At 41.5% G+C, this 10987-nt stretch overlaps 2 protein-coding genes across 4 annotated transcripts; both read left to right on the top strand.

Moving 5' to 3' along the window:
• The first annotated feature begins 584 nt into the window (after positions 1 to 584).
• LOC127351213 (drebrin-like protein B) lies at positions 585 to 7460 on the top strand. 3 transcript variants are annotated; one of them, XM_051378530.1, is made up of 16 exons: positions 585 to 608; positions 913 to 1086; positions 1182 to 1237; positions 2062 to 2174; positions 2298 to 2372; positions 3040 to 3183; positions 3927 to 4004; positions 4084 to 4235; positions 4322 to 4376; positions 4880 to 4945; positions 5153 to 5264; positions 5347 to 5568; positions 5708 to 5770; positions 5871 to 5965; positions 6283 to 6352; positions 7241 to 7460. In XM_051378530.1, the coding sequence occupies exons 2-16, from the start codon at positions 1004 to 1006 to the stop codon at positions 7375 to 7377; spliced, it is 1521 nt and encodes a 506-aa protein (XP_051234490.1). In that variant the 5' UTR covers positions 585 to 608; positions 913 to 1003; the 3' UTR covers positions 7378 to 7460. The 3 variants fall into 3 exon arrangements, with proteins under 3 accessions (XP_051234490.1, XP_051234489.1, XP_051234488.1); XM_051378529.1 differs by having other exon boundaries at positions 590 to 718; XM_051378528.1 differs by lacking the exon at positions 585 to 608 and having other exon boundaries at positions 736 to 1086.
• A 996-nt stretch (positions 7461 to 8456) lies between these two features.
• LOC127351220 (cytochrome c oxidase subunit 5B, mitochondrial-like) lies at positions 8457 to 10261 on the top strand. The gene is made up of 4 exons (XM_051378540.1): positions 8457 to 8603; positions 9362 to 9432; positions 9554 to 9653; positions 9736 to 10261. The coding sequence occupies exons 1-4, from the start codon at positions 8507 to 8509 to the stop codon at positions 9846 to 9848; spliced, it is 381 nt and encodes a 126-aa protein (XP_051234500.1). The 5' UTR covers positions 8457 to 8506; the 3' UTR covers positions 9849 to 10261.
• Positions 10262 to 10987: the final 726 nt, after the last annotated feature.

The raw sequence follows: 10987 nt of genomic DNA, 5'->3' as shown, positions 1-10987 counted from the left end.
AATAAAGTTGGTTTTCTGCCTCAGTTTCCAGCAGTGTAGACGGGTTTCAGAACAATATGCTGGTATTGATAAAAGGAATCATACGATTCCAGTGGACCAGACAACTTGGAACCGGTTCTTGATTCCCATCTACAATCTCATCTCATCCATTCTGCCTTTCACTTCCTGCCTCATTCTGAATTTTACAAACAGCTTATTAAGTTTCACCTGCAGCTCACAGAGAGCCGTCACATCTAAAGATATCAGGAGAAAACAAAAGCTGCACATTTAATCCCGCTATACTCGGCAAGAATCCATCTTTACATTGTAATCAAGCACATGTGCAATGTATATTCACTGGAATCATTCTGATATAATGAGAACTTATATATTCTATATATTACATGATACAACCACAGGGGGGTCATTCTAGCTGTACTGTAGGTTGATACTGCATTTGTTCCTCTTCCGTCTCTGCACACAACAATCACAAACATATCACACCCTGTTTTCTGTCATCCAGGTCTTTCTCACACACACACACACACACACACACACACACACACACACACACACACACACACACCCATTTCATATGCTGATTGCCCGGAGGCTTTCCCTGACTCTCAGTGAGGGCTGTATAGAGGAGAACACACCCTGGAATAATCTGAATTAATGTATATTTTCTCATTCAGATACATTATTGTGGTGTTAATGAATGGATGAGTGTAAGTCAGAGGTGAGCAGCTCCTGTAAGAATGTGGCTCATCAGGTTTTGATCTTCTCCCCCGACTGGTTCGACACACCAGAGTGGAGGAAAATCTGCTCTGGAAATCACAATAAATCAGTCGTAGCCATTCAGCTTTGAGGTTTTACTGCAAAGAACTGGAATTAATCGATCAGGTTTTGACCCGTCTGTGTTTTTCTGGGAAGCTGTCAGCGGCAGCCACATCTCCTGAGGCTCTGTTGGATCTGTGCTGGATTACGGGCAGTCTGTGTGAATGAGGAAACCTGAAGAGGAATAATGGCAGTGAATCTGAGTAAGAACGGTCGGGAACTTATGGCTGCTTATAAAGAAGTGGTGGACGGGAAGTCAGCTACAAACTGGTGAGCAGTCTCTGATCGATTGTCTATGATACAGTTACAAATGTCACTTCCTTGTTGACTGAACTCTGTAATCAAAGGATCAATATTGTTTTCAGGGCTTTGTTTACTTACGAAGGCAACAGTAACGACATTCGTCTGGCAGAAAAAGGAGGTAAGACCTGATCAGAAGACTATTTAACTCTAAAGTAGTATCAGCAGTAAAAACACATATAGTGCAGTAAAATGTGACTGATATCTGATTAATACTGTTAAAGTATCAGCAGTAAAAGTAGTTAGTAGTAAGTAGTATTGTCAGTTTAGTGCAGTAAAACGTCTTATGTTAGTTTAGTCCACTGTTTCCCAACCTAGAGCTCGGGCCCCTCCAAAGGTCACCAGATCAATCTGAGTGGATGTCAGATGATTAATGAGAGAGGAAAGTTAATACGTTTTGATACACATATTTATCTACATTATTTACTTTTCTTTGTTTTTATAAAGTATTAAAAACTATTTGACTTCTTGGGACCTCACACAGTTAATGAAATAAAACTTTAGAGGTGAAATGTCTATTTGATATAACAGCTCAGAGACTGTGAAACAAGGACACACAACTACACACTGATTGTTTTTTATTAGAGCTTACAACTCAAAAAGCTTGAGAACAACTAGTTTAACATGTTGTATTTCATAGACTTTAAAATGTATTACCCTGGGGCATCCTGATACCTCACTTGGTAGAGCGTGTGCCCTATTTACCTTATTTACCCTATTTACCCTATTTGCCCTACCCTGTACCTGAGTTAATATACTAATAATATTGTCACCCAATTACTCTGAAAAGACTTCATTTAATATTTATGATCAAGAGTGGATTAGAGAGATTTTACAGACTCTGTTGGTGCTTTTAGTGCATAATAAAGGTCAGTGATTTCATTAACTACTAGAAAACACTGTGTGTGTGTGTGTGTGTGTGTGTGTGTGTGTGTGTGTGTGTAGATGGTGGATTAGAGCAGATGGTGGAGGAGCTGAGCAGCGGGAAGGTGATGTACGCTTTCTGTCGCGTCCAAGACCCAAACTCTGGTCTGCCCAAATATGTCCTCATAAACTGGGTGAGACACACAACAAAGACAAAGACAAATACTGTTATCCTTGGATCGGTTCCTGGAGTTTATAGGTGTGTGTGTGTGTGTGTGTGTGTGTGTGTGTGCGCGCGTGTGTGTGTGTATGAACAGACAGGTGAAGGTGTGAAGGACTCTCGAAAAGGTTTATATGCCAACCATGTGAGCTCGATGGCCAACTTCCTGAAGGTAAGTGTGACTTTGATATTCTATTATTAAACTGTGAAAGTCAAACTCTTGTTTGTGTTTCTGACAAAGTGATTGATTACATCCATAACAAATCCATCCAGCAGAAGAATCTCACTCTTTGTCTGCTGGTTGTGAGACACTATGAGTGAATATATTACAAATATAACAAATATTTGTTGGCTGCAGGTCTGATTCTGAGGCTCTGTGTTGTTTTGTTTATCTGACAGTTTATTTAAAGAGACAAATAACATGGTTGCAACATAAACGTACAGTTAAAAGAACATAAAGAATAACACAAGATTGTTGCAATTGTTATCTTCAGTCTTTATTTATTTATTATTAACATGCAATTATTATTCACATTTTTAATTTTTCCAGGTGACTTCTACTCCTGCATGCTTTCATCCACAGAAACCATTAAAATGTGAAAAGATTTAGCACTTTAAGGCTGTAGAAAACCTGCTGTAGATACAGGGCAGAGGTCAACGCTGCAGATACAGGGCATGCATGTAATATAATTGTATTGATCAAACATCATGATCCATTGGGACTAGAAGAAACATTTTTGGACAGTGGATGATGCTAATTTTACTGATATAGGTTATATTATAATAATAATCCCCTAAAATTCCTGTTATCATTAACTCTGATGTGTGTGTGTTGACAGGGAGCCCATGTGACTGTAAACGCTCGGGGAGAGGACGACGTGGAACCAGACACCATCTTGGAGAAAGTGGCCAAAGCGTCTGGAGCCACCTTTAATTTCCACAAACAAACACAGGAATACAGAGACGCACCCAGAGGACCCGTGGTGAGCAGACACCATGCAACCCTGAAAAATGACATTCAATATATTAATGATTTACACTATTAAATATGTTTATAGAGAGATCTAAAGCTCCTGTGCTTCCAGTGCCAACACCAACACTCCCCTGGTGCTTAAGAACCCAGTCCCAAGCCTCCAGCTCAGCCCGGCTAAGCTAACAGTTACTTTACTGCCATAAGTTACATAATTACTCAGGGCAAGAAAAGGCGTCACTAGATGTTGCACTAGACAACCAGCATCTCAGACCAAAACAATGGCCGCTTTGGCCTCCACTGACAGAACCAGTCATTTTACCTTGCAGATAATTGTAAAACACACTTCAAACTGGACAGAAACAGAATAAAACTCACCAACACCGTCCCTGTTAGTTCAACTCTGGTTTGGTGGAAATAAATCCTTAATTCACCGACGTAGATGATAAAAACAGCAGTTTCAGTCGGAGCAGACCGGCTATGGAAACAAACCACAGAGAGGCTGCGATACAACACAGGCAGAGGGAGAGAGACACCATGTGACTCTGTATCTTTATATAGAAAATAGTTATTTGCTGATATATTAATGTTATAAATCTCAAATATAAATTGTGTTTGTTGTGGAAACCATCATTCATAAACATAATTTGTAGGAGACACAGTTTCCCAACGTCCTGTGTAGCAAACCAGAAACTAAAATATGTCTGTGTTTGAGCATAATCCCCTAATTTCACAACTTATCCTCTGATATAACAGGGTTCTGTGTATCGGAAAACCAACGCTGTGGAGGAGATTCAACAAACCAAAAAGGATGACTTCTGGGTCCAAACTCAGGTATCCATCCTGAGTATCTGAGTATGTACACTGAGTGTCTGTAGTTTCAGTTTTAAAACACTACGACTCCTTTCTTCAGAGGGATGAAGAAGTTCGTCGGCGGGAGGAGAACAAACGAGCGGAGGAGGAGAGACAAAAGCTGGAGAGGGAGAGGAGGGAGATGGACGAGAGGCAGGCAAAGGAGAGGGAGAGGAAAGCGAAGGAGAGAGCTCAGCAGATTGAGCAAGAGAAGTAAGTCAAACACAACAAACACACACACACACACACATTAAGAAAGAATCAAAGCCTCTGATTGGTGCTTTTTGTGTTTGTGGCAGGATTTATCAGAAGCAGCGAGAAGAAGAGGACAGAGATAGAGAGCAGCAGCGGATGGTGAGCTGATTGAACTGAAACAGAACCTTGAATTGGACCCTGAATTTGATGGGACCAGGATTGGAGTTAGATGAGAGCTCTTTGTAGACTTGGGCCTCATTTCCCAAAAGCATCTTAAAGCTAAGCTACAAACCTTCTTGATGCCGGGTTTGGACTGTACGATATTTCTGTCTGTTAGGATGAGAGATGTTCCAATATCATTTTGTCCTCATACTGATTCCAATATCAAGTCGATACCGAGTACCTGGGGAAAGATGGTGAATAAATCAGGGCTAATAATGAAGAAAAATGAGAATATTAACAGACAGAAATATTGTATCAGACAGACAAAGAGGCAGGTGTCTAAACGACGTCAAACAAAAGCCTCAATAATAAAATTAACTGAGGGTTAATAGAGAACTGAATAATATTTGTAATAAACCAGAATCTTTCTTTTTAATGGTGTTTACTTTAAGAAATAATTATAAAAACAACGTACAGATAACGCCTTGTGTCTGTTTTAGAGCCAGCAGGAAAACGAAACCAAGAAGACGGGAATCAACTTTGCAGCATCGGTGCAGAAAGCGAATGTGAGTGTGACTGCAAACCTACACAGACAATTACATGGAAATATAAATCAATTATTTGATTCCATTACATTAAAGTTACAAATATTGGCAGAAAGTAAGTGAATGAAAGAAGCTGTACTGAGTTGCATTATGGGATATGTTTTTTAGCTGAGCCCAAACCAGCAACAAATACTTTATGTCTCTTTAAGCTCTCGTTGTCTTTCACAGGAAGCCAAATCACTGATATCTCAGCGATCGTTCAATCCCAGAGACGTATTCAAACAGAGGGAGCAGAGCTTCGAGGCCAGCGACAGATCGTCTCCTGCTGCATCCAGACCCGGTGACCAGCACACACATCCATTAATAATAATAATAATAATAATAATAATAATAACTCATTACATTCCTGTTTTCACTCCCAGGGAAGCTCCAGAGTCCGTTTCTGTCTCAGAAATCCTCTGAGAGGGAGAGCCCGGAGCAGCCTCACTATGCTCCAGCTCCGGCTGCGGTCCCGGCCTCCTCCATGAACCCCCTGTCTCCTGTTTCACCTGTCTCACCTGTGCTGTCTTACTCACCTGTTGCAGCTGTCTCCCCAGCCCCACCAAAGACAGACCAGAGAGCAGGCTCACCTGTTCCAGCTGCAGGTCAGACTCTCTCTCTCTCTCCCCTCTCTCTCTCTCCCCTCTCTCAGTCACTCTTCAGCTGAAAGAACTCTTTAGGGGGTAAAATAATGTCCCTGGAACTTAAAGGTCCAGTGTTTCTGTTTCTGTCACTGATCCACAGTTTACACAGAAGAGGAGGAGTGGTCGGATGAGTTTGATGATGATGCAGATGAAGCTCCTCCAGGTATAAGGGCAATAATACAACCTCTAATATCTCCTTCAATAATTGTACGTGAATACAGATTTTAGGTACTTTTAACTTCACTGCATTAATATTTGTACAGAACGAACTCCGGCTCAGGTTGATCTGTACGAGGCAACGCAGCCAGCTGGGACGGAGGAGGACCTGTATGAGAACTTCTACGAGCACACCTCCACAGTGAGTCTGCGCTGATGTTTAATTCATTCAGAGGAAGATTTATTCTTCTCCTTCATTTGTTTTTCTGTGTCTGTGTCTACAAATCATTGTCTACCAAGGTTTAACATCCATTGTAACTTATGGTGTTGGTTAATGTGTTTGGTCCCAGGTGTTTGAAAGCATATTTTATCATTTTGGACAAAACCAGGCTAGCTGTTTCCCCCTGCTTCCAGTCTTTATGCTAAGCTAGGCTAACACAAGTGTCACGAGCCACATCGACCTCATGGTACACCTGCACAGGCTACGATTTTTATTTATTTATTTGTATTTATTATTAGACTGAAGACCACAACATGGAGCCCAGTGGACAGAATATCCAGGCCAAAGCTCTGTATGACTACCAAGCTGGTATGTACACACACACACACACACACACACACACACACACACACACACACACACATTTTATGTACTGAGAATGAACAATTATTGAGAAGAATTGCAAACTGAGCTTGTTTATTGAAAAACTGATTGACATCCAGTGCTTGTGAAAAGTGGTCAGTGAGTATTTTGGGACTGAGCCACTTTAAAGGGAAAGTCAAAGTCTGATGTCAAGTTTATTAATTAAAACTTAAAAGAAAGGATCTTACTGCTGACCACTTTATTACTAATTTGGTACTAATCCTGGTTGTTTTTTTACTTTTCTTAAAATACTTTTTACTCCTTTTGACTCCTTTTTGTGAATTTCCCCAGTGTGGGATCAATAAAGTCCATCTTATCTTTTGGACAGCTCTTTATGTTAATACCATTTCAATTTTGAAACTTAAAACATCCACTGAAGGTGAGCCTTATTGTCACAGAAACATAATAACAAATCATGTTTCACTATAGCTGAGCCTTTATATTTATTTTTTTAGCCTTTGTAATCGCCCCTCTTCAGTCTGAAAGACGGCCTGGGGCTTGAGCCATTCTCACCCAGAAGGTGTGTTAAAAACGACGTCGTTGAAATCCTTGCTCCAGCCTGCAGAGTCAAGGCCGAATATGGATTAAACACTCACACGCACCTTTAAGTCCCCTGTTGGCAAAAATGCTAAAAGGTTCACCAGAGCACATCCCACATGATTTTAGGTTGATCTAAAGCATGACCAACAGGGGACCCATTAAAGTCCCCTGTCGGTCTCTCAGTCCCCTGTTTGTGGGTGTGTAACGACGCCCAAGTCCCCTGTTAGATAGGTAGGCTAGTTTGCACACACACACACACTGTACATGTTGCTGTTCTCACCGTCTCCTCCACAGTGGACGACACTGAGATCACCTTTGACCCCGATGACATCATAACGGGGATCGAGATGCTGGACGAGGGCTGGTGGAGAGGTTACGGACCGGACGGACGCTACGGGATGTTTCCCGCCAACTACGTGGAGCTCCTGTAACTTCCATCAGAAATATCTTTGGTACATTAACGGTCTGATTGTTTAATCCACAGAAGAATCAATAAAACACGTCTGCAGTCTCAGTGTGTGTCGACTATTAAATACATTCAGAAATACACATTAAATAATTAGTAAATATGGGACGCGTTCCATCAAAAGGAGTCGGATGTCGCAGCGGCCCGTTTGTGTAGAAACACGTTTTTACAAGAAAATAAAATGTTGGGCTATTTTCAGTTTGTACGTGTTTCTAATTAAATAAAGTCTCAGCTTTCATACAATGTCAAAGTTAATGTAAAATACAAAGGATAAATATAGCGAGCATAAATAAAACGAAACAGGTGTCAGAGTTCAAAACACCGCAGCGTGTTTGTGTCATCTGTCAGTTTAGATCGACACGGAGACGGAGACAGATTGACTGATTGACTGATTGAGATTGACAATCAGTCAATCTGTCAATCAGTAGCGACTGATTGTGATTGATAGATTGACTAGACAAAATTAATTTTCACAACGACGACATTGCTCGACTTTTAAATTAAATTCCTGTAAGACATGCTGCTTCAGACGACAAATGGATCGACCTTCTTACGGACTATTTCACCGCACCGGCAGCTGAGAGATAGAGACAGCGGCGGCTCGACCTCCGAATCTGACTCGGATTTCGCGCTACCGCCACCGGCTGGCTCCGATCGGGATGGCGAAGAACGTGAGTGTGACGGAGGCGAGGAGGAAGATAGTCCACTCGTGGCTGACCCGATGGTAGCGTCTCTGATTATAATGATGTAAAGCACTTTGAATTGTAAGTTTATTTATTTGAATATAAACTGTTGGAGTGCTTCTACAGTGGGATATTGTTGTTGTTGTTGTTGTTGTTGTTGTTGTTGTTGTCCATTGTTTATTGGCTCCATTCTCTGGAACTGGAGTTTTCTGAACACACTGAATAAAGTTCTGATGATACTGAGAGAGTTTCAGCTCTCACTGATTTAAATAAAGGGAACAGGTGTGTAAAACCCTGACAGTCCTCACTGCGCTCCGGTAGGTGGCGCTGTGTGGGTTTGAGCTCCGCCGTTAAATTCACAGACGAAGAAGAAAGCGTTAAACGTCATTCCGCTCGGTGAAGAAGGTAAAGATGGCTGCAAGGTTACTGATCCGCTCGGCTGTCAGAGCCGCGACGACCTGCCGGGCCGCTCCGGTTCCCGCTCTGACCCGCGGGATGGCGGCTGGAGGTGAGGACGGAACCGAGCCGGAGCTTCAGAACCTCAGAGACACAGACAGACTCACAGACAGACAGACAGACTCACAGACAGACAGACAGCAACAGACACCAGACTCCATTTAAAAATCTGTAGATTTAAGGAGAAATAGTTTGGAGTTTAAACTGTGTATGATGTAAAATAAAGAGGTTTTCTTGAGTAGAATTAGACTAAAACTGTCTTTAATTCGGTTCCTATTAAAACAATAATGAACTCTTTTATAATTAAAGTTGTTTATTTCTTCCAGCTCTTCCTGAAGTTAAAGTTTATATCAGATTATATCAGTGAGGCTGAAAGTGGTTTAAATAATCATTAATCTGATTTATTCCTAGCTTCATGCTCATTCTGTAATTTCTCTTATTATTGTGTAATTTATAAAATATTAATGTTTAACTGGTGAGCCTCTGATACAGTTAATGACAGCTCAACAGGCAAAAGTTTAATTAAACAAATATGAAAAATAAAGCTTAAATTTCCAATAAAAAAATGAATGATAAACATTTACTTTGGTATAAATGCCTTTAATTTGAAATAAATCCTATAAAGTTATTTATAAACTATATTTTATTATTAATCTACATTAGGACTTTGGGAGAGTTTTATAGAAAGAGGACATCCAGATGAATTATTGTGATTTAAATGAAAGTTGATCATATTAAAGTATTAAAGTATTTTTATTGGATGAAGTATTTCTGCCTGTGTGGAGATTATAACGTCGTTTGCCTCCTCAGGGATTCCCACTGACGAGGAACAAGCCACCGGCATGGAGAGGATCGTCATGAAGGCCATGAAGGAGGGAGCGGTGAGAGTGACGGAGGAGGGATGAAACTATTGATCCACTCTCTGTCTGTAGCCTTTAAGAAGAGATTGAATGATCTGTATTGATCCTCTCTGACGATCAGTGACCCTCTGCTCTCCTCCAGGATCCCTACAGCATGATGAAGCCGAAGGAGTACGCCGGCTCCAAGGCCGACCCCCACCTCGTTCCCTCCATCACCAACAAGAGGATTGTGGGATGTGTCTGTAAGTGAAAAGATAGAAACAGTCAGTCAGTAGAGAGACGATCTGTGTGTGTCTGACCGGCTCCTCTTCGTCCTCTCTGCAGGTGAGGAAGACAACACGGCCGTGGTGTGGTTCTGGCTCCATGATGGCGAGGCCCAGCGCTGCCCCTCCTGTGGTTCCCACTACAAGCTGGTGGCCCACGAGCTCCCCCACTAACTCATCAGCCCTCTGTTATTCCAGACGCTGTCACACAGCTGTGAGCGCGCTCACTGTCTCAGATATTCCTCTCTCCTTCAGAGCGAGGTGAAGAAACATCAGACGGCCACGTTTTCCTCCTTCAGTCTCCAGGAAGTTCCTTTATCTCTGAACCCTGCGGTTCCGTCTACTTCCTGGTCTTAAGTTGCGAGCGGTCGTCTGATTGGTCTTCGGCTCGCTCTGTCACAGTACTTGATCTACCTGCTGACCTCATCAGTCTTTGCTTTACATGTTCCCGGTTCAGAGGGATCAGATGTGGTTCGGGACACAACTGTTTGATTCCAACATTTCCATTCAGCTGCAGTTTACATTCACACTGTACTGTACAATGTTACACTCTCACTCCTTTATTCCAATAAACTTTATCCACTCTGGTTTATGGTCTGTCTCTCATTTATTCTCTGCTGGTAAAGTTGTTAAATCTTCCAGTTTCCAGCTGGAGTTTGGTCTAATTCTACCTGAAACACTGGAGGAGAGCGTCTGTTGGTCCGTCAGTAGAGTTTAATGTTGTTAATGTTGAGTAGAAACTGCCAGAGGCTGTTTATTATGGGCTGTGTTTGATTCATTGTGAGGTTATTTATATGAATGATACACAACCACAGTGATAAAGCTCAATGACACTGAGCTTTATTCACTATAACATGCAGGTACAGTGTATTAATTATATAAATAACCTGAAAGATTAATAAGAATAATCAGAATCAGCCAGCTGGGAGTTAAAATATGGATAAACTGATTCAATAAACCCAAACTGACTCTTATATTGTTCATAAAGCTGATTATTAATGCTAATTCAACATTTGCAGGTTAGCGTCTGTCCGTTTGAACAGACTGAACACTTCTGAGTTCATGTTGCTGTGAGTGGATGAAGATCAGCTGTGTGAGGAAGACGAGGCTGTTTATTGAGTTTATTTGTTTACAGTGTAACTTCAGGAACATCGGGTTGAAGAGAGACAGATTGTTGCTCCAACCGTTTACTGGACGTCTGTTTATATGTGATCACTTTAAAGGAAACAGGAAGATAAACTAATTTAAACTGTGTGTGTGTGTGTGTGTGTGTGTGTGTGTGTGTGTGTGTTATTGAAGGTCTGCAGGAACAA

The sequence above is a fragment of the Dicentrarchus labrax genome, unplaced genomic scaffold (assembly GCF_905237075.1).
Source record: "Dicentrarchus labrax unplaced genomic scaffold, dlabrax2021, whole genome shotgun sequence".
In the NCBI taxonomy this organism is placed as follows: Eukaryota; Metazoa; Chordata; class Actinopteri; family Moronidae; genus Dicentrarchus; species Dicentrarchus labrax.
The sequence above is the reverse complement of the archived record's forward strand: the minus strand, read 5'-3'. Positions and strand labels throughout refer to the sequence as shown.

Bases quoted from the DNA above. Each gene is read 5' to 3' on its own strand.
- LOC127351220 (XM_051378540.1), top strand. From the start codon at position 8,507: ATGGCTGCAAGGTTACTGATCCGCTCGGCTGTCAGAGCCGCGACGACC. The intron at 8,604-9,361 runs GTGAGGACGGAA...TTGCCTCCTCAG, and splicing joins CCGCGGGATGGCGGCTGGAG to GGATTCCCACTGACGAGGAA. The intron at 9,433-9,553 runs GTGAGAGTGACG...GCTCTCCTCCAG, and splicing joins AGGCCATGAAGGAGGGAGCG to GATCCCTACAGCATGATGAA.
- LOC127351213 (XM_051378530.1), top strand. From the start codon at position 1,004: ATGGCAGTGAATCTGAGTAAGAACGGTCGGGAACTTATGGCTGCTTAT. The intron at 4,236-4,321 runs GTAAGTCAAACA...TGTTTGTGGCAG, and splicing joins CAGCAGATTGAGCAAGAGAA to GATTTATCAGAAGCAGCGAG. The intron at 5,265-5,346 runs GTGACCAGCACA...TTTCACTCCCAG, and splicing joins TCCTGCTGCATCCAGACCCG to GGAAGCTCCAGAGTCCGTTT.